Source organism: Globicephala melas, chromosome 2 (assembly GCF_963455315.2).
Source record: "Globicephala melas chromosome 2, mGloMel1.2, whole genome shotgun sequence".
Classification (NCBI taxonomy): Eukaryota; Metazoa; Chordata; class Mammalia; order Artiodactyla; family Delphinidae; genus Globicephala; species Globicephala melas.
Genome location: NC_083315.2, coordinates 152,034,656 through 152,056,359, shown reverse-complemented (window position 1 = coordinate 152,056,359; position 21,704 = coordinate 152,034,656). Strand labels below are relative to the sequence as shown.

At 55.7% G+C, this 21,704-nt stretch overlaps 2 protein-coding genes across 8 annotated transcripts in view; one reads left to right on the top strand and one right to left on the bottom strand.

Moving 5' to 3' along the window:
* Positions 1 to 590: 590 nt before the first annotated feature.
* NGB (neuroglobin) lies at positions 591 to 5,845 on the top strand. Its single transcript, XM_030831881.2, has 4 exons — positions 591 to 898; positions 2,439 to 2,550; positions 3,173 to 3,292; positions 4,694 to 5,845. Exons 1-4 carry the CDS (start codon positions 810 to 812, stop codon positions 4,826 to 4,828), a joined length of 456 nt encoding a protein of 151 aa, XP_030687741.1. The 5' UTR covers positions 591 to 809; the 3' UTR covers positions 4,829 to 5,845.
* Positions 5,846 to 11,449: 5,604 nt separating this feature from the next.
* TMEM63C (transmembrane protein 63C) overlaps positions 11,450 to 21,704 on the bottom strand; it is a 135,381-nt gene continuing 125,126 nt past the window's right edge. For 6 of the 7 annotated variants that reach the window (XM_060295093.1, XM_060295090.1, XM_060295092.1 and 3 more), the window contains 5 exons: positions 21,541 to 21,646; positions 21,027 to 21,194; positions 18,685 to 18,794; positions 17,227 to 17,295; positions 11,450 to 14,382 (listed from right to left, as the gene is read on the bottom strand). In XM_060295093.1, the coding sequence (XP_060151076.1) occupies positions 14,182 to 14,382; positions 17,227 to 17,295; positions 18,685 to 18,794; positions 21,027 to 21,194; positions 21,541 to 21,646 (654 nt within the window). In that variant the 3' untranslated portion in view covers positions 11,450 to 14,181. The remainder of the gene's footprint in view (positions 14,383 to 17,226; positions 17,296 to 18,684; positions 18,795 to 21,026; positions 21,195 to 21,540; positions 21,647 to 21,704) is intronic. The other variant, XR_009563174.1, reaches the window with a different exon arrangement.

The following is a 21,704-nucleotide window of genomic DNA, read 5'->3' as shown; positions in this document are numbered from 1 at the left end:
GCTGACAAATTTCTAAAGATGGCAGCTGACAGATTTCTCAAGAAAACCCAGGCCTGGCTGGAAATGGCTGTGGTCTTGGCCCTGTCCCTAAAGCTGAGAGTCCTGGTGGTCCCCAAATGTCACAGGGTGCCTCAGTCATACCCAGAACTGGGGCAGACCTCCTCCCCCCGTTCCCTGGCTTCTGCCTTGTCACACAGGTAGGCGCCCTGGCATTCTCTGGCCCACCTTGGGGCATAAGGAAGGGGACCCTGTAGCAAGGGATCAGATGCCTCCAGGCAGTGTTTGAGTGGGGCTCTTGGAGAGGTGGCTCTCGCAGAGCTTACCTAAGACGATCAAATCGAACTCTTTGCCCTAACTAGGGAGTGTCACCAGATGAGAAACTGAGGTCCCAAGAGGCTCGACGATTTCTGCAAAGCTCTGAAGCCCGGTCGTTTCCCAGGCCACCGGGTCATCCCCGGGCCGGAGGCAGTTGCCCAGAGATGCACGTCCGTAAGGACGAGAGGAGGGCGGGGGCGCGGTTGCTTTAAAGCGCCCCAGCCCGGGCGGCGGGGGGCGGGGAGCTCTCGGAGCCGTGGGGTGCAGGGCGCAGCGGCCGGAGCGGGGTGCCCGGAAGCGCCAGCGGGGCAGGCCCGGCGGGGGCTCCTCCACCTGGGCGGGGAAGGAGCGGTTGCAGGACCCCGCCCGGCCGAGGCGCGGGGGCCGTAGGAGGTGCCGACTGGCCGCGTCGCCGCGGAGATGGCGCGGCACGTGCGGTGACGGTGCCCGCGCCCCGAGGGTCCCAGCCTAGCGCCCCGCGTCCCCGGGCGAGCATGGAGCGCCCGGAACCCGAGCTGATCCGGCAGAGCTGGCGGGAGGTGAGCCGCAGCCCGCTGGAGCACGGCACCGTCCTGTTCGCCAGGTGAGGGCGGCCCGAGCGCCCCCGGGGTGCGGGTACTGGGGTGCCTCGCCAGGAATGGGTTCGAGGCGGCTGAGCTGGCGCCGGAGGAGGGAAACTAGCCCGCTGCTGGGGCGCTGGGGCGCCTCCAGATGTGCGCCAGAGGAGCGGCGCAGGGCGACGGGTGGCGCGGCCCCTGCTGCTCTTCCCGCGGCGGTGGCCCGTCTTGCGAGCCAGCACGCCCCGCTCTCTATGGGGCTCTCTGGGTGCCGGACAGGGTCCGCTCCGGCGGACCTCCTTATACTTGGGCCAGCGGCCTCCGGTCCCCACGCTGCACCCCCTCCCAGGCTGTGTGCCTCCTGAGTGGTCTTTTCTTGGGTGGTGACTGCAGGGGTGCCCACTGCTGCCCATACGGGTAGACTGGGGTGTCCCAAGGGCTTGTGTGGGGAGGGTGTACTGGGCGCCTGGCCTGCAGAGCACAGGGTCTGGGCCCCAGAAGTGTGAGCTTCCAGCAACAGGAGAATAAACCTTTCTGAGGAAAGGACTGGGCTAGGACCAGAGTACTGCCAGGGAAGGGATGACAGGTGCCCAATTCTCACCACTAGAGAGAGGGGTAAGGGAGTGTGCAGACCCCAAAGGGGAAGGGGAGGCCAGTCTTCAACCGCAGCTTGAGGGTGTCTAGGTAACCCCTCTGCCATCACCAAAGAGGCAATGCTACCTCACCATGGTTTTTCAGGAGCCTTGGCTCCCTAAGCCAGCCCAGAACTTCTGAAGAGGCTTCCGCAAAACCTCCCCCAAACAAAAAGGGAATAAATTTGCAGTTACACAAAACCCCAGTGGCTTTCCCAGATGTGGCTGAGAGCTTCTGCTTGTGCCTCCCAGCTTTCCCCAAACCCACTGTTTTCTCAGGCACCCTCTGTGGCTCTGCTACTCCTAAGCTGTGTGACCTTAGGCAAGTTACTTAACCTCTCTGGGCTTCTGTTTCCTCCTCTATAAACTTGGGATAACAGTTACACCCACTGCTTAGGATTGTGAGGAATACATGAGTTAACCACGTGTAAAGTACTCAATTCTCAGTAAGTGTAAGGGGTTCTATATACTATAATTATCATTGCTGGCCCAAGCCCTCTTGGGCATGATGACATTGGGAGGTTCTGACCCAAGAATGGGAGGGAGGGAGAGGGATAGAGGCAGAGAGGGGGGTGGGTGGGGAGAGAGGGGGAGATAGGGAGAGAGAGAGGTTTTCTTTTCTCCAGGCTTCCTGTTTGAGAACCCCTTCCTGTCCCAGTCCACACCCCTCAATGGTTTATGCAGGGGCTACCCTATGCCAGGTCGTATGAGAGGCCTGGGGACACATTGTTTTTTCCAGGATGCCACTTCCAGGTTGTGGAAGAGGTGAGAGAGGGGCACCGGCAAAGCTGGCCAAGGGGTGCGTGCTAGGTTGGAGGGTGTGCTATAGTTCACAGCCAAGGCTCTGCCCACCCTCTCCTGCTGCTGGGCAGCCAGGGCCCATGGAGCCTGCAGGGGCAACACCCCAGGGCTGACACCGGGCCTCCACCCACAGGCTGTTTGACCTGGAGCCGGACCTGCTGCCCCTCTTCCAGTACAACTGCCGCCAGTTCTCCAGCCCGGAGGACTGCCTCTCTTCCCCTGAGTTCCTGGACCACATCAGGAAGGTGAGGGGTGGGCGGAGCACCTTCCTGGGAGAGAACGAGGAAGTCGGGAGAGTTACTTCGTTTCCTGCCCCAGCCCTGGTCTTAGCCCCTCCTTCTGCTCCCTCCTGTCAGAGGCATCTGCCCCTTTCCCTTTGCGCTGAGCTGGGCAGAGTTTGGGGCACCCGAGTCAGCCTCCTCCCCCACCCTGTTCTCAGCCAGCTGCTCCCAGCTCTGCCATTTGCCCTTGGCCTTGTCCCCTGGCTCCTGTAGGTGGTGTTGGCCCTGATCCATCAGGGGCCATCTGCCTGTGAAAACCAAGCTGGGGTTTTCTTAGAGGCTGGCGACTCTCACAGGGCCTCCGTGTCCCCTCGTCCCAGGAGGACAACACTGTCCAGCAGGTGTGTTTAGGGCTTTGAGCCCCTCAGAAGAGAGCAGCTTCCTCCATGGTGTAACATTAGTAGTTTGGCCACCATATGTTGAGCGCCTACTGTATGCAGACGCAGGCTGCCTTTCGTCTCTGATACTGGAAAACTGAGGGTCCTCTCTTCCTTCTGGTTGGGACCCCCAGGTTCTGGATTATGGTCGTGAGTGGGGATGGGGAGTTGCTCTGGTCTCTCTTTCACCACCACCTTGGCCTTGGCAGGTGATGCTCGTGATCGATGCTGCGGTGACCAATGTGGAGAACCTGTCCTCGCTGGAGGAGTACCTTGCCAGCCTGGGCAGGAAGCACCGGGCAGTGGGTGTGAAGCTCAGCTCCTTCTCGGTGGGTAAAGGGGCTCTTTCTCTCTCCAAAGCTCCTGGCCTGAGGCCACCACTCTCTCCCAGGCCTCTCCTGTCCACCTGTTCATCCTTCCCACGCCTATACCCTCAGATGACCGGGGCTGGGGCATGCATTGTTAGGTACTTGCTGTGTGACCCTGGCACTGCCTTGACCTCTCTGAGCCTCCAATTTTTCTTCTCTGGTATGGTTTCCCTCAGAACCATAGGAAGTGAAGGAGCCTGTGGGATTAGCTGGTCTGCTCAGTTTTATATTGCTGTGTATGAAACCATCCCAGAACAGCCTGGCTTAAAACAATGATTTCTGATTTCTCTGGGCTCAGTTGAGCGGTTCTTCTGTTCCACGTGCTGTGGCTGGAGCCACGCGTGCACTGCATTCAGCTGGGAGCTCAGTTGGGGCTGGAATGTCCAAGATGGCCTGTCATCCTTTGGGACCTCTCTCCGTGTGGCCTCTTATTGCTCAATAGTCTAGCTGAGATTCTTTACAGAGTGGCACCTGAGTTTCGAGAGGGAGTGTTTCAAGAGGACAAGCCAGCCTCTGCATGCTAATGTCCCATTTGCCAAAGCCAGTCACACGGATGAGCCCAGTGTCAAGGGTGTGAATCCTTGAGGTGTGGCTCACTGGGGACCCTGACCTGACAGCCTACCACACAGTCACCTTGCCAGACGTACGCACCTTGAGGAAGGCACTGAGTTTGTCTTGTCATTTTCTCCATCCCCAGCACTAGCACGGTATCTGGTATTTAGTGCATATTCAGTAAATATTTGTGGAATAAATAAACTGTATTTTATAATTACTAATAAAACATGAGAACCGTTATTATTGCTGAAGACTTACTGTGTGTAGATGCTGTGCTAAGAGCTTTTCATAGATGATCTCATTTAATCATCCCAACAATCTGATGAGTTGGAAGTTTTACATTCCCTGTTTTACTGATGAAGCATCTGAGGCTCAGAGAGGTTACCTAACTTGCTCAAGGTCACACAGCTCATAAGTAGTAGAGTCAGAAAGTGAACTCAGGTTCATCTCAGGTTGCAGAGCCTGGACTCCTAACATCATGACTGCTGTCTTGCAGAGGAGGAAACAGGCCTGGAGGCAATGACTTTGCTTGGTCTGAGCTGGAGGTCCCAGGCAATGCCTCGGCTCCACTCATGGGGTGGTTGTGAGGCTGGGAGTGGAGTGAAATGCTTTGTTCACTTTAAAGCCTCACCTTTAAGGTGTACACAAGGATTGGGGCAGAATCCTGCTCAGGAAGCATGGACCCCCGTGCAGGAGAGAAGAAAAGCCCAGGAGTCCTTACCAGCCCCAAGCCTCAGTTTTCTCACCTGTGGAATGAGGGCACGCCTTCCTGCCTTTGGGAATGACAGGTGCCCCTTGCCTCTGCAGACGGTGGGTGAGTCCCTGCTCTACATGCTGGAGAAGTGCCTGGGCCCTGCCTTCACACCAGCCATGCGGGCTGCCTGGAGCCAGCTCTACGGAGCCGTGGTACAGGCCATGAGTCGTGGCTGGGATGGCGATTAAGAGGCAGCCCTGCCCAGCGGCCTCCACCTGGTGGCCCCTGACGGTCTGTGTCTACCTGTTGGTCTGTGTCCATTGTAGCCCAGGCTCCCTTAGGCCTCCCTGCATCATGGTCCTTGTCCCCTGGGCCATGCCAGCGAGGTGATGGAGCAGGGCTGCGTCTCAGTCTCCCTCACCCCCAACTGCAGACAGGGTGGCTTTTCCTTAGAAAGGGGCCTTCGGATTTCCTTGAATTTCCAGTAGCTTCCTCCCTGCCGGCCTTCTTTCCTCTGCAGCCTCCCCTCTTCTTCCAGGAGGAGGAGCAGCGTTTTGGTAGCAGAGGTGGCACGGACCCAGAGGGTATGGGGTTTGAGGGAATGGGCTTTTCTGTCACCCTCCCTTCCCAGGCGAGCCTGGGCCAAGCGGGGCAGTGGTGCGGCTGAGCTTCGGGCAGCTTCCCAGCTTGCCTGCCTTCAGTGCTTTTCTCTCCCAGGGGTGTTTGCTTTTCACAAGGAAAGAGGTGGGATAGCTTCAGCCTTCATGGTGGAATCACGGGCAGCAGGAGCAGGGGGCCAGGAGAGCTGCTGAGGAAGGGAGACCTGGCTCCGTGATGGGGCTTATCTGCCCACTCACGTGCCACCCGACAGAGTAGTTTTTCTTTTGTAGTGTCTGGTGGGAGCGCCCCTATTATCGCTCTGTAAGAACCAGCCAGCCAGCCAGGGTGGGGCGAGGCTGCGGAAGGGCAAGGAAGGAGGAGGGCTTCATTCCCAAGAGACCTGACTCCCAGCGGCTCTTGGTCACCCCGGACCCCGTCAGACGCTGAGTCTCATTTCCCTCACCAGCCTTTCTGCCTCTGTCCATACCGATGGCAGGTCCACAGACCCCCGTATTTAATACCTGCTGTGTGCCTGTAGTTAGCTGGATGGATAGAAGACAAAGCTGCAGGAGAGGCCCCCTGCCCTCGCCCCGAGCTGTCTCCACTTTTATCTTCTGCTGTGTGCTGTGGTTGTATAAACTTATGAGAAATAAACCTATTTTGTGTGCCCCTCTGACCCGCTGGGACTGGTGTTTTCTTTGGTGTTGGCTTGTGGCCAGATGAAGATGCAGGGCGGTGGATGTAGGACAGGGTGGGAGGATGCGTTCAGCAGGGCCAAGGCCAGAGTGGGTGGAAAAGTAGGAAAAGGTGTGGGGAAGCCAGTGGCCGAGATGGAGCCAGGGGTCTGTGGTGGAAACTGACTGGCAGGGTACACAACTGGACTACATTTCCCAGCGTCCCTTGCATTTAGGTGGGACATGTGACTGAGTTCTGGCCAATGGAATGTGTGGACATGTATACCACTTCCAGACCTGGTCCCCACGAACTCCTGCATGCCCCTCTGTGCTCTGTCATCCTTCCACCAGCTTGATGCAGACCTCACAGTGACCTCGAGGGCCACGCATTGAACGTGGCAGAGTCACAGGTGGAAGGAGCTGGGTCCCTGAATCACTGCTTGGAGGAGAGCACCCACTAATCGGAAGTGCCTTGCAGGGTCCAAGTACTTCTCCAGCATGTAGAGCAGGGGCTCACCGATTTTGAATTTTACAGGAAAGAGACATAAACTTCTACTGTGTTTGTGCCATTGTGCATTTGGGGGTTGGTTTGTTACAACATATACCCACACTAGTCCAGAGTCTGAAGCAGTTCACTGCTCAGGGGTCTGGGAGCCCACCTGCTGGTGGACAAGGTGAGGCCCGGGATCGAATGGATTAGGTGCCAGGACAGCAGCACCAAATCTTACAGTGTTTCCGAGGAAAGTTTCTAGATCCTCTTGGCAGGGGTAGGTGCCAATCCCAGGGAGGTCTTTTTAAGGAGACTAAACGTGATAACCCGGGGTGCACATTGGAGTTGAAGAGCAGGTGTGAGTGTGAGTGTGTGTGTGGGGGTGTGGTTATGAGGAGCATGCAGACAACGGTAGAGACATAGCCAGGGGCACGGGGAGCGAGTGACTTTAAGAGCGGGCTTCCTCCGAGCAGGCTTGGGCTTAACCCGCCACGTGCTCCTGGCCTCCTAGGGGTGGGGTCCTGGAGCTGGGCTGTGAATGGCTGGAGGGACTGCACCCAGGCCAGCTACCCACACCCCGAGGTCCGGTTTTCTCAGCCCACACCAATGCCACTGGCACCAGCAGAGCCTCCCTAGCTCCAGCTGGGGCCTCATTTTTGTTGAGCTCAGGGGGCCAGGCCTGCCAGGCTGTGGGACTGCAGATGTTGGGTCTGGAGCGTGTTAGGAGTGCTTTTCCCACTGGGGCATCAAAAGTATCTTTTTCTTGTGCCCACACAGGCTCCAGTGAGGAGGCCTCCTCTGCTGTGTGACCAAACAGCAGCTCAGGATCTAGTGGCCAAGCCTGGCCTAAGGCTCCTGAATGTTTGACAGCCACCCAGGAGACTGGGGTGACCTGCCTCTGGAGAGGCCAAACAGCCTCCTCTGATGTGTCTTAAGCCATCCTAAGCATGGGTGCTTTCACCTCTCTTGAAGGCCTCTCTTCCACTTGTGTGTGTGTGTGTGTGTGTGTGTGTGTGTGAGAGAGAGAGAGAGAGAGAGAGAGAGAGAGAGAGAGTGTGTGTGTGTGTGTGTGTGTGTGTGTGTGTGCGGGGCGGGTAGTTCCTTCCTCCTCCATTCCAGGTCTCAACCCTAGAATCCTCTCTCTCTTCTCCTCATTCCATCAGCCCATACCTCGCGTCCTACACAAAGAACCTCCCCTCCCTCACCGCCCCCTTCCCTCTCCAGCTACCACCCTATTTCTTTACTTCCTTTGATAGCAGAACTCTTCAGAAGAGTTGTCTTTCCTCGCCGTTCTCACGTCCTCACTCCTGTACGAGGATGGTAACCCATTTCAACCAGGCTTTCATCCACCCACCATCTTACCGTCAAGGTCACCAACAATCTCTATCCTGCCAAACTCAGGGGCCGTGTCTCAGTGTTCATCTTCCTCTTCTGCTCAGCAGCACCTGGAAGTGTTGATCACCCCTTCTTCTATCTTTAAACATGGAGACATGTTAACATACACAAAAATCAGAGCCTAACAGATCTCCATGTACCCTTCACCCAGAATCAGCAGTGAAGCAACTCAAGACCTCCCCCTGCCCTTTTCTTTTGCTGGACAGTTTCAAAGCTAATCCCAGACATCATGTTCTTTCGCTCGTAAAGTCTTCCATATGAATTTCTAGCTGATTTTTTTTTTTAACCTTTTAACTCATGCTGTCAACATACCTACCAAGATGAACAGTTATCTCCTCAACATCACCTAAGAACACCCAGTTCATATTCAAATTTCCCTGGTATCTAAAAGATGTCTTTCTGCAGCTGGTTTGTTCAATTCAAGATGCAGTCAGGGGCCACACACTGTATCTGGTTGTGCCTCCTAAACCTCCCGTTCTCTACCAGCCTCTCGCCTCCTCCCCCAGGCTATTGATCTGTGGGTGAAACCTGCTTATTTGTTCAGTGGCAGGTCCAGCATTTGACTTGGATGGTGCTTCTTGGTGGCGTCTTTGAGCTCATTCCTCTCTGCCCCGTATTTGTTGTCAAGTGTGATTAGAGCTGGGGTCCCCCTTCCCCTCTGAGTCCCTTTCTTCCCTTGGCTTCCGGGACACCAGGCTTTCCTGGTTTCCCTCCTTCCCCTCTGCCACTCCTTTTCAGTCTCCCTTGCAGATCCTCCTTCCCATCTCTCTCCGACCTACGCTTGCGCCTGTAGAGGTCGCAGCCAGTCCCATGCGTTCAACACCATCCGGACGCTGATGACTCTGGAGTTTACTCCTCCAGCCCAGCTCTCCCTTACTCCAGACTCTGTATCCAGCCACCTGCCCAACGTCCACACAAGGCACCATCTCAGACGTAACACAACCAAAACGGAACGCTTGGTCTTTTTCCCAGACCTGCTCCTTCCCAGTGTTCTCTGCTTTGGTAAACCAGCTTACCCAGTTGTTTAGGCTGAAGAACTGGGAGTCATCCTTACCTCCTTGCTTTCTCTCAGACCCCCCCATCGAATCTATCCAGGGATCCCCAGGCCCTATTCCGAATTTCACTACCTGTCTCCTCTTTCGCTGCCCTGTCCTTGGGTGAGGTACTGTACTGTTGCCCCCTGGAGGCCTCGAGTCCCCAGCGGGGCTTTCTGCTTCCGTCTTGTCCCCACCCAGTGGCTAGTAAGGAGATCATGTCTCTCCCCTGCTCAGAACCCTCCAGTAGCTTAGCCCATAGAGCCCCATGGTCCCCTCAGACCTCGCCTCCTTCCTCTCTTCCCCTCGCTCACTCTGCTCTGGCCACTCTGGCCTCCTCGCTGGTCCTCGGGCCCGCGTTTAGTCCCCACTCGCTTCATGCAGCCTCCGCTGGCTCACGTGTCTCATGTCACGTTCCCACAGAGCTCGTCCCCCAACCTCCCCATCTCTAGAAAGCCCCCCCATCCTGCTTTATTTTTTCTTCAAAGCACCTGTCCTGACCTCCCACTATGTAAATTTGTTTACTGTACTTATAATCTATTGCATTCCACATGGGAAGGCTGTCAAGAAAGCCACTTTGGGCTCTATGTTTGGATAGAAGAGGAGAGGCTTCAAACCATTGCTGCAGGTGATCAGACAGGCAGAAATGACCCCTGAAGCTGGTGTGTGTGTCTCTCTGGCCCAACAGTAGTACTTACTGCAAAGTAAGATGATTACAACAGAAGTTGTGCCCACGCTAGGCATTAACTGCTTGTAAGCCCAAAGGAAAATGCTTGTTTGGGCCTAATCTTTACCTACCGGGCACCTGCCTTCTGAGCTCTCTGGAGGCAGAGTGAAGGGAGGAGAGGTTTCCCAGCCTATGGATTTGTAACTACGCACAAGCCACAGGGCCACCCCCTCCCCGAGGTGAGAGGCAGTGTGAGGTGCTGAGAGCAGCTTGCCTGGTTCCAGGGCCGTGAGGCTGGGATGGTTCCTTCCGGCTCCACGAGAGCCTTGCTCACTCAACCCTCCTACACACCAGAGTCACCGGGGGGATTTCGTAAAATAGAAATGTCCGGGCCCCTCCCCAGTAATTCTGGCTCGTTCGTGGAGGGGGCCTGGATGTTTAAAATCGCCCAGGATACTCCAATTTGCAGCTGGGCTAGAGACCCAGCACTTGAAGCTTCAGAGATGCTGGGCTGCTGGTTGTCAAGGTGGGACCTCAGATGTTCAAAAAACAGCCTCTGTTGAAAACACCTGTGAACCGTCTTCCCATAAGCCAGGCTCCGCCACGCTTCCCCGGGCCCTTCACAGAGCGAGCTCAGAAACCCAGAGTCCGCCAGCATGGAGCTTCCCGAGTGACGGCTTTGGGAGGGTGGCGGGGAGCTGCCCCAAGCTTGGCCTCCAGGCACAGCCTCCTGGAGCCCAGGGCCCTTCTGCCTCCTCCCCAGTCCCACAGAGCCCAACCTGGCACTCAGTCTGGTGCACCAATGCCCTCTTGGGCAGAGCCCCATGGAGCTGGCATCCTGGACCTCCCTGGCACCAGGCCTCCCTCTTGGCCATCTGCCCACTCCCCGCCTCCTTAACCCCCTGATCCCCATTCCCAGGCAGCAGGACCTAGCCCCTCCCACCCGGCCAGGGTGGTCTTCCTACTCCTTTCTCCACTGAAGCATCTCTTGTGGATTTCATCTGACTCGACTTGGAAGATAATTTCTTTGAGGGGAGAGGGGTCAAGGGGATGGGCCCTGGCCCCCTGCCCGGGTTCACACCATGGGGGGCTTTGAGCCCTTGCCCATGGGTGGACTATGGAAGCTTGAGGAGAAGGTCCAGCGAGGGGGGCTCAGGAGCATCGCTTGGGCACTGTGCCCCGAGAGTGGCCTCTGTCCTCACGGGGAGCGGCGGGGGAGGAAGCCCCCCTCCACACCCTGTTCCCTCTGTCCCTGCGGCTGAATCTGCTCTATTCGGTAATGAGACAGAGTGGTCAGCCTCCCGTCCTCCTGCTTTCAGGATGAGGTGACCAGCCTAGGGTCAGCGAGCTAGCTAGAGGAAGGGCCAGTACACACGTCCCCCAGGGCAGGGAATTTACCCACCTTGCCACAGGTGTGACAGCAGACATAACTACCCTTCGCTAGAGGGTTTTCTTCTCCTGTGCAGGCCTGCTGTGACAGCCCCACATACCCGCCTAATGCCCAGCCTCTCCCTGACCTCCCCCTGCCCTCGTGCTGCTGGTGGAGGCTGATGCTGCCTCCTGCTGGGGGCTCCCACCTGAAGTCTTCGTCTTGTCCAGTCCGGCTGCTCATCTGGCCGGGGGCCCACTGTCAGGGCCCAGCACTCACCCCAGGGCTTCTGCTGCCCAGGAAAGGCTGCCCTGGTGGCTTCCTGAGTAGCTCATGGACCGGAAAGTTCTCCTCTACTGCTCAGGGGACTCTCAGAGCATCCGCAGTGGAAAGAGGCAGATTCACTTCCTGTTTCTCCAGCAGATGAGGTAGCATTTGCCAGGCCTTCCCCTGTGAGGACAGGGGCCAGGGAAGGCCTCAGGGGTCAAGGGTCCCAGAGTGGCAGCTCTGGCCCCAGGGGCCAAAGCCACAAAGCAAGATGTGGTGCTCCAGCCTGGCCACCTCAGGGAGCTCTGGCTCCTTCTGGATGGAGGGAAAGCCCCGCTGGGCTGGTTCAGATACAGAGGCACAGGCCAGCAGAGGTTGGGAGGACTTGTTTATTCAAGGCACGGTCATAGCGTTAGTAACAAGAAGGTTCGGCGTTCTGACACATTGCTTTAGTGGTGATGGCCAAGGCAAGTCCACACTCCCCACCGGGGTCCCCAGAGGATGCAATGCTGCTGATAGGCACTTTGCTTCCAGAAGTGTCTGAGGAAGAGGCAGGCAAGCATGGAGCTGCCCTAGGCCCCGGGAGGGGCATTTCTCAAAGGCTCTAGGCAATATCTGGTCCCCCGAGGCAGCTCCCTCCAGAGAGGATCAGGTCTGAGAGGCGGGGCTTGGGGGAACAGATGGGGCAGGGGCGGCTGGGAAGTGGGCAGTGGGGTGGGGTGGATGGTGGTAGGCGGAGGCCAGTGGGTGAGAAGCGTGCGGGCCGAGAGAGCAGGTTGGAGGGGAGATGCTTGAGGAGGGCCTGGACGTGGCGTGTAAGGAGCCAAAGTACGCCCACACCCGCAGCAGTGACCACGGGAGGTCGAGCGGCTGTGGCCAGGGTCTCCGGGAAGAGTAGAGAAGCCAGTAGACGCAGCAACTTTCCCAACATCCTCACCGTCTTCTCTCAGAACCAGACTGCACTTGACCCAGATTCAGAGGGGGAAGCCCCAGCCATGCTGCCGTAGCATCTGCTGGGACCTTTCCATATGTAGCTTCCACAGGCTGCCAGCAGGGCAGTGGGAGGCGAGACAAGCAGCAGGAACAGTCCCGCAGGGGCTGCGGAGGCCGGGGCGGATGCCAGCAAGTAGTGCCAAGTGAAGGCGAGCCCTCAGGCCAGCTTCGGGCAGGACGGCCCTCGCCACACACCTGGGCGCGGGGCAGGGCCTGGGGCTGCCACCTCCCCATGGTGGGCAGGGCTCCGTGCTGGACTGTCCTGGAAAGGACCACTTCCCCAGTTGGCTGGTGAAATGCTTGGGGGAGATAGCCCTGCGGGGCCTGGGTTTACGAGGGACCAGCTGGGTATTTCCTCCTTATTCCTACCCGGACGAGGAGAGACAGCCTCCTCCCAGATGAGCCAGGCTCTCTGGAAAGATCCCTCACGCCAAGGTCTGGGCTGAGCTCTCGGGGGAGGGCAGTATTTGCCCCTCAAGTGCTACTTCTCCTCTGGGGTCAAGCTTGAAGCTTCTGGAGCCAGGATGTGGGCACGGGTGGAGCAGAAGTGAGGCTCAGGTGATCTGAGCTCAGGAGCACGTGTGTGCCCGGCAGCCGGTGGGAAACACCCAGGTGAGGTGAACCTGGACGCCCACCTTCAGTAGGTTGGCTGCAGGGGCCCAGACCTTTGGAGGAGGGCGCTCAGGAGAGCTCTAGAGCGTGCAGATCCCATTTGACTTGGTTCATTCTGGTGCACCCAGGCCCTGGCCAGCCCTTCTTCGTGTCCCCCCAGCTGGCTGCCTGGTGGTCCTGATGGGGGCCTGTCCCCAGAGGCCTGCACACCCCCAGCCTGCAGCAGTGGTGGCACCAGCGTTGTTCCCACTCAGGATTCGGCTCCTCCAGGCCTCAGGTGGGGGCCGCCCCGGGAGGGCAGCCTTACTCTGCCTGTCCATGGAGGACGCAGCTCCCGCCTGCGCCCCTCAGTCCCCCGCAGGGCATCCGCAGTGTCTGAGCCAGGACCACACTGGAGGCCACTGGACTGCTCTTCAGTGCAGAGCGCAGGGCGGCCCCGAGAGGAGAGGAAGGGTCCTGCTCGGAGGCCGGGGAGAGGCCAGTGCCTTCAGTTTGCAGCAAGGGCTTCTCACCCTCAGCTACCCCCCACCTTGGTCACCCTGGGGGCCTAGGCACTCAGATGGGTATGCGGCCGGAGCAGCTCTCAGTGGCCACATCCTCGACCTTGGGGGTCCTCTCATTAGGCCCCGGGGCTTGGGGAGGTATATCGGGTTTCTCATCACTCAGCGTTTTGGGAGAAGACCTCCTTCCATGAATTCTGCCTCTGCCCCGCCCACCTTACAGTAACCAGCAGCCTTCATCAAAATGCACACAGGTCCCGTTTAATGAGCCCTGCGTGACCACATCCCAGCTACTCCTGCAGGAATAGAAAGAAGGCTCTCTACCCTGCTGCTCCTGGGGACATCTGATGAGGGGCAGAGGAATAGGAAGGGGCTCAGTCGCCTCCTTTAAGTCTATGGTCTCAGCTGCCCCTTCCTGCGGGCCGGTGCAGAGACTTTCTCTTTACAGATCCCCGTGCAGGGAAACCCGGAGGAGGTGGCCGTCTGTGTCTTGCTGGCGAGGCCAGCACACATACCTTTGCTTCCTCAGACTGCAGGAGAGGGGTGGGCCGGGAGTGAGGGTTAGGGTAGGACAGCAGCAGAAGCTCCTTGGGCAGGGCAGCTGGTGGAAGGGTGGCGACGACCCCAGAGAGTCTTCAGTGGGCTTCCTCCTGCCTCTTCCCTGATGTGAACCTTCTCCACCATGACCCCAGGAAGTCCCCCAGCCTTCAGTCTCTGTGCTCAGGGCTCCAGCCCCTGCTCCCAAGACATGGTGCTCGCCGGTATCCTCCATCCCATCCTGGGGTCCCTCGACACTGCCTGTCATCTCCCGTTCTAGCTGGTCAGCAGGTCGGGGCCTCCACGTGGCCGACAGATAGCCGGGGCTCCGTTGGGGCCTTCCCAAAGTCTGCAGGAGGTAGTGGGGCGGCGGTCCAGGCCACCCTCTTTGCCTCCCCCTTCTGGGCTCTCCCCTGGCCGCCACTCCCGGCTGGCGTCGCCAGGTGGAGGCCTTGGGTCCTGGTCAGTGGTACTGGCTCTGGCCCTCCAGTTCCAGCCCTTCCTGGAACTGGGCCGAGTCCAGCTCCCTTGCAAAGCCCCTCACACCACTCTCCTCTTCTCCCTCTTCCGGCTGTCCGTTCATGGTGCCGTAGGTGTGCCGGGCTGGGGAGGAGGCTGGGGTCAGGTTCATCTCCGGCTCTTGCAGCACGGTGGCCACATACAGCTGCTCGGGACAGAGAGGGGAGATGGGGTGAGGTCACATCTGGGGCAAGGCCCTGGGCACACGCTTCCCCCTCACGCTTTACACGCAGAGCCTCTGCCCCTCTAAGCCGTGGCTCCTTCCTTCTTCCCCCGCAGCCCAAGTCCTGGCCATCCCGCCTGCCCAGCTGCTCTCGATCATTTATCGAGCATCTGTGTGCTCCCTGGGCTGGTTAGTGTGAGTCTCCTAGTCTACTCTTCAGCACACGTGCCATTCATTCTTGGTTCCAGGTCAGGCTGAACCCAGGGGGTGATGACATGAGTCTCCCTTACACTGGGGTCTGGAGGGACCCCCCCATTCCTGAGCTAGCGCATTTTCTAACACAGCTTCCGAGGTGCAGCCAGCTCCCTCGGGCTGTGTCATTGGTTGGCTAGGATTTGAAACTGAGGCTGCTAGCTGAGGTCTTGGTCATGTGACCTGTGAAATCCAGGCATGGGCCCAGGAATGCCTGCGATGGCAGCAGACTAGAAAAATACAAGAAGTACTAGGGTCAGAGCTGTTTGTCACCCTTTGAAGGGACTTTTAAACCAACTCCTTATTTTGAAAATAGGTAATTATTGGGTAGAATTAAACCTTTCCTGTGGGAATTTATTTCAGTGAAACTAAACAGCCCTAGTTGATGAGAGAACACTCTTTCTACAGAAGAACTGAGGTATTTTCATAAGGCCAAAATAAACCCCATAGATGACTTTTGGGTTCTGAGGGAAAAATGGTAACTGAACGATGGAAGAAGCCAGCAGTCATCCCTGAATCAGGGAGTCACTTCAGCATCATTAATGGCAATAAATGGGATATTATATATTGCCTGGTGTGACTCACAGCACTGCCTGTAATGTGTTCTATCTAGCCCCTAGTGTCGAACTTGAATCTATCAAGCCTGTGGATCTAACTTCTAGTTTTCAGGAAATACAGGAGATAGTGTAACCTCCTGTAAGACACCATGAAGAAACAGCCAGAAAAAGCCAGAAGTTGGGACATTCTGCAGGACTCCTGGCTTGGTCTCTCCAACAAGTCATAAAGCAGAGACGGTGCTAAAATAAAAGGGACATGCACAGGTGCCAGGTTAATCTCGCACAGAGCCTGGATTGGATCTTGGTCTGGACAAGCTGTAAAAGATATTTCTGGAACACGTAGGGCAAGTTGAATATGGACTGGGTATTTGAAGAGGTAAACATGCATATATGTAGAAAGACAGAGATTGTTAACTTAAAATGCAGGTTATAAAATAGTGTACAGTATTATGTCATTAAAAAATATCTATATATCTGAAAAAATATACATTATCAGTGGTCATCTCTAGGTGGTAGAAACATGGACTTTTAATTTTCTTATTTTTGCTTCTCTGTTTTTTCCCCATAATTATCTACAACGCTTAGACCCCTCTGTTATAATAATGAAAGATTTAAAAAAATCAATTCCAGGAATTTTTTTTTTTAAAGCTCGAAGTCTAGAGTCTGACAGACCTGGTTCAAACTTTGTTCTGCCACTTCCTTGCATAGTAGTACTCTAGGGTCTAAATTAATTCACCTTTGTGAGTCTCAGTTTCCCCATCTGTAAAATGAAGATAAAAACCCCCTACTGTGCAGGTTTATCATAAAGATCAAGAGCGAGAATGGTGACACGTCTAGTTTGTAAGGTTTCAATAACCGATTGATTACAATATTCCAGAGGGGTCATCTTGGAAGGGCCCCAGGGGAGATGCTATGTGAAGAGAGACTTTCCTGCTTCGAAACCTTTGTTGTCTCTCTGGTACTGGAGCTCCTTCTTGCCTGCCACCTCCCAGAGCTCATCGGGCCCTATCTGTAGGGTTCGTTTGAGAGTGAGGCAGACCTGTAGTTCTAGGCACCTGGTGTGGGCACATCCGCCCACTGTTGCGTCTGTGAGCTTTCACCCAACGCTGCCATGACTAAAGGGCCTCCCCTCGCACCGGTCCCTGCCGCCCACTCTGCATTTGCTCCAGGCCCCAAACTGTCTTAGGTTCCCCGGTGCTCCAGATTCTCTCTTCGGGGTCTTTGCACAGGCTGATCCTCTTCCTTGAATGCTCTTCCCCCACACACTCTTCCACCTGGTAACCCCTACTCTCCCATTCCTGGGGTCGGATTAGATGTTCCCTCCTCCGGGAAGCCTTCCCTGAGTGCCCAGGCTGGCTGGTACCCTTCTTCAGTGCTCCCCAAGGCACCCTGGCATCGGGGCACGGGCTGACCCGGTACCCTGCTCAGTGCATGCATCAGTGGCCCTGCAGCCACACTTGTGGCCGGGCTGCGGGCGAGCGCTCACGCCCCTCCAGGCTGAGCCACAGTGTGGGAGCCAACGCCCAGCCTGCTGGACCCCCCGCACTCTGAGTCCGGCCTCGTCTCTTCACAAGCTGACGGACTCACTCATCCGGCACGGCCCCTGCCTTACCATGCGGTGCAGACTTCCAATAGCTCGCTGCGGCTCTATCTGCGCCACTCTGCCTGGCCCCTGTGCCCTTGGAGGCAGCCTTCGGTCCTGAGGCTGAGCCCCAGCAGGGCCCTGCGTCTACACGACTGAGCTCCCTGTGGCTGGGTTCGCCCTGACTGTTCTTGTCCTCTCTGAGCTCCTTCTAGAGAATGTCCTGGAGTAAATCCCAGATCTTCTATCTTTCTGAAGGCTCTTCAGCCAGGGCCACGGGCTGCTGCATCAGAGGAGGGGGTCCAGGGACGCCCGGCTCCTCCCCAGTACCCAGGGTGGCCACTAACTGCTGGTATCCCCGCAATGCTGCTGGAGTAGCCCACCCCTGCAAGCACCCGCCTCCCGACACGTCCCAGGTCGAAGGCACTGACTCACAAGGGAAGTTGGCGTGGAGGAGGTGCTGCTGGGCTCCAGGTCAAACACGGTCTCCATCTCCTCCTCGGGCTGCAGCGGTGGAAGAGACAAGGAGGGTCACGGGGTGCCCCCACCCTCCCCACGTCCAGAGAAGCCTGGACCTTAAACTCAGGCTTAAGGGGCCTGCTGCTCCCCTTAAACTCAACTCATCTTCTATTTTTCCAGACCCGCAGTCCAGCTGGCAGGGCTGAAGCCCAGGGGGACAGAGAGTAGACTGGGAAGCTGGGGAGACCCTTCTGAAATATTCCATTCGCAAGGACCACAGTGGGAGAGAGTAAGCAGAGTGGAGGCTGCGGTTCAAAGATGAGACTGCTCTGACTCTAGGAGAAGCCTTGACTTCCATAATACCTTATCTCCTGCCAGAATTTCCCCTCTATCTCTGTAATGAAATGAGGGGTTAGGTCCCCCGTCACCTTCTGTCTCTAGAATGGACCCTTGAGTAACCAGATCCCAGATCCCGTTGTATTGGGAAGACAGAGCCAGAGGCGTCGTTCGCTCTGGTCCTTCACTAGCGTGGACTCGGGCCAGGGGATGGAGGAGGGTCCAGGTAGAAAGGGCAGCAGGCACCTGTGCCCAGGGCCACAGATACGGAACCACTGGAAGCAAGAAGATCCTCTTCTCAGAGGCTCCCTGCTCTGACTCAGCAGGATGCTAGTACTTTAAATCAACTTTCTTTCTTATTTAAATTCATTTGAAAAGGAAACAATTCACTCTTATGAACAGAAATCCTGTGTCAGTTGCTGTAAACAAGGTTAAGTAGAAAAATAAATGTGTGACCATGAAAAATATAAAATGTTTTAGTCCACTGGAAATCATTCCCGTACACCTCTACGGTCACTCCACTTTAGGAAGTGCTGATCTAGAGCACACAGTCCTGTTGGCATGGATTAGATCCCTTCTCTAATAATTGGCTCGGCCCCACTGGCAAAGAGCCGAAAGAGTCATGGGGCCCAGGGAGCCAGGCCTCCCTTCCAGACAAGTTCAATGTCCTGAGATTCTTAAAAGTGAGATGACTGACCCCTTTCCCCAGGTTATCCTCCTTTACCACCCCCTCTTTTACTCCTTCACTCCATCCTCTCTCTCAAGCCTCCGTGCCTTGGAATGGCCCTCGCGGCTCAGTGGCTGATTAGGCTCACATCGTAGGAGGGATGGGCCAGCAGCCTGTGGTTCGGAGGAGATGAAAGAGGGGAGAAGAGGAGAGGACAGCTGTCTTCTGGATTTCCCCGCCCCGGGAGGTGTGATTCCGGGGCCAGTGCAAGGATACATGCAGCACGTACACCCGGCACTGAGTCTGCACATCCCGTCATCAGAGAGGAAGGCAAGAGCCTCTCGTCATCGTGGTGCTTCGGGTGGGCGTCCAGGAGCTGTGTGCCCTGGGACCGGGAGAACCTGCGGAGGAAAGCCAGGCTGGCGACTCACCTCATAGTCAGACGCTTTCCGAAGTTTCCCCAGAAAAGTGCCAACGCAGGCCAGTATCATGGAAACGATAAGGGTGGAGAGGGAAAAGAAGGTGATGGCGTGTAGCGGCCCTGCAAGGAGAAGGAAAGGCATGGGCGTGGCGCTTGAGGCCCAGAGCTGTGGGCAGGGGTGCCGGCTGAGATGCCGCCCGGGCTGACAGATGCCTGGGGCCCAGCTCAGCACCCCTGTAGGAGTTTGGAGCCTGGGGCAGAGATGTCCCTGCCCAGTTCTCCCCTTAACAACTTGATCAATGAGCCCGACACAGGGACATCAACCCTCTGTGCTATTTGGCCAGTTTAGGATTTGGCATCCAGTGGATTCCATGAAATAAATTAATTGACTTAAATATCCACTTAGGTGCCCATTAAACGTCCTCCTTGATGTCAGTTACCTTCCACCTCACGGTCCCTGGGAAGTATCTCTGAGTCACTCATTTATGCCACTGCCCCAAAATACAGTCAGTCTCAGACCCACACCTTTTCTTGTAAGCCCTTTTTAAAAAAATTTTTTTTAAATTTTATACTGGAGTATAGTTGATTAACAATGCTGTGTTAGTTTCAGGTGTACAGCAAAGTGACTCAGGTATACATATACATGTAACTATTCTTGTTTCAAGTTCTTTTCCCATTTAGGTTATTACAGAGTGTTGAGCAGAGCTCCCTGTGCTATACAGTAGGTCCTTGTTGGTTATCTGTTTTAAATATAGCAGTGTGTACATGTCAATTCCAAGCTCCCAGTCTATCCCTCCCCGACCGCCCTGGTAACTATAAGTACATTCTGTAAGTCTGTGAGTCTGTTTCTGTTTTGTAGATAAGTTCATTTGTTACCATTTTTTTTTTTTGAGATTCCACATATAAGCGATATCATATGATACTTGTCTTTCTCTGTCTGGCCCTTGTAAGCCCTTTTGGAGCGAGTGTGCTCGGTTACACGTGCTAATGGCATGGAAAAGCAATTCAGAATTTTTGTTTGGGGATGTTTGGTAACTTTTTTATGGTAGCAGTTTTCTAACTACATGAATATTGAAAATCAGTCTTTACAGTCAGAAGTTATTGCATAATGATGTTTATTGTTGTGTTTTTATAAAAGCAAAAAATGATAAACAACCTCAATATCCCAACCATGGAGAACTGACTAAAAGTGACAGAATTTCACGCAGACGTTAAAAGGCGTGTACTCAACAGTATTTTGATAATGCAAGAAATTGCTAAGAACATAATGTTCAGTGAAGAAACTCAGGATACAAGTCTGAATAGTATAAAGTGGACATCACAGTTTTGTAAAGTAAGAGTAAACCAATAAACTCCCTCCACTTTGCCCTGTTCCCCAAAACGTATGCACAGAGTGAGGTGTGGGAGCGATAGACATGAGGCTGTAGGGGAGCTGGTAGGTCATTCAAATTTTGATCTTTCAATTTTCTCTATTTTTGATAATAAACATGCAGTTCTTTAGACTTAGAAAAAAAGCATTATTAAAAAAATGAAGTCTGCTGGGGCAGGAAAGGCTTCGGGGGCGACAACAAATGGACAATGCATATAAATAACTGTGAGCTGAACGTTGCCTGACACCCCTGTGACAGGCAGTGAAAAAACATGGACTTTCCCTTCTCCACACCACTGAGAAGGTTAAGGTCAAGTGTCTTGAGGGAAGGCAAGTGTGGGGCGTGGGGGGGAAGAAGGAGGACGGGGAGGTCAGCATGAGCCTTTTTTGAGACTGGGAAGGGGCTGGCAGAGACTGCTGCCTGGGGCATGGGTGGCTCTGAGGGGAAAGAGCCGGGGGGTTCCAGTATGTGGCCTGTGGGGCCTCTCTCTGTGAGGGTGTCTCTGAGCTCAGCTGGGCGGGGTCAGCAGCTTTGTGTAGCCAAGCTGGCTGCTGGGGCAGGCTCTGAATCCTCCTCTAGGTTTTTGACAACACATAAGGCCAGGCATCTTCTAGGATCCCAGAGGGAATGTCTTGCGAATGGAGCCTGTTAGCTAATATTTTATTTCCTGCCAGTCTTGAGTTAGAATGAAGGAATAGAATTTTTTTTAAATTTTTTGTTTGTTTTGCTTTGGTTTTGCCCTGAAAGTTGTAAACCAAAATGTATATGATTTGGACCACGCTGGTCCTCCGCTTAGCTTCCAAGGTCTGCCGGGACTCTAACACGAGCCCTCAAGGCCTAGAGAAGGCACTGGGCTTTGCCCTGTTCCACAAGTAACACCTTGCGCTTCCCAGCCTTTTTCTGCTCCTCCAGAGTTGTTGAGGGGTGACGGAGCCATGGGGAACGGGCAGAGGCGGGATGCTGGGGCGGGCTGGGTACCTACCTAACCGCAGGATGGAGAAGAAGAGCATCCAGAGCAGACCCAGGAGCGGTGCGAAGACGGCCTGGTGGACGGCAGCCATGTGGATCTGCTCGTTGAGTTTGGTGGGTGCATAGGAGTAGTACATGTTATAGCGGTCCGTGACATGCTTCATGCACAGGTAGAGTAGCCCTGGGGGCCGGGAGATGGACGCACGCTCAGTGGCCGTCCCAAGGCTCCCCACCCAGGCCTGAGATGCTAGATTCAGGTCTGTCAGAGTGGCAAGGGCCAAGAACAGGCTGTGGGAGCTCCACGGTGCTGACCTCTGGGACCAGCAGCTTCCCTTGAGCCCCTAGAACCTATTCTGTCAACAAACATCCTATGTAAACAGCCACCCAACCCCTGACTGGCTTGGCTCTGACCTGGCCCCTCCCACCCTTCCGACAGGCTGTCCCTCCTGATCTAGGAGGGAGCTGGATGCTGTGGGGCTCCCAGTCCGAGGGTGTGCAGTCCCCAGGGAGCTTCAGGGATGACTCACCGAAAGGAACAATGATGGGGCAGGTGATGCTGTACGCCATCACCACGCTGAAGACGTTCAACGTCCACGCATACTCGCGCCCATACTGGAAGTCCATGGCCTGGTTCTGGGGCAGAAGGCAGGGGTCCTCCTCAGGTGGCCTGGTCCACTTGGCTTGCTGCTTC

Excerpts from the sequence above, each read along its gene's own strand:
- NGB (XM_030831881.2), top strand. The coding sequence starts at position 810 with ATGGAGCGCCCGGAACCCGAGCTGATCCGGCAGAGCTGGCGGGAGGTG. Across the intron at positions 899-2,438 it reads GGCACCGTCCTGTTCGCCAG|GCTGTTTGACCTGGAGCCGG; the intron begins GTGAGGGCGGCC and ends CTCCACCCACAG. Across the intron at positions 3,293-4,693 it reads TGAAGCTCAGCTCCTTCTCG|ACGGTGGGTGAGTCCCTGCT; the intron begins GTGGGTAAAGGG and ends TTGCCTCTGCAG.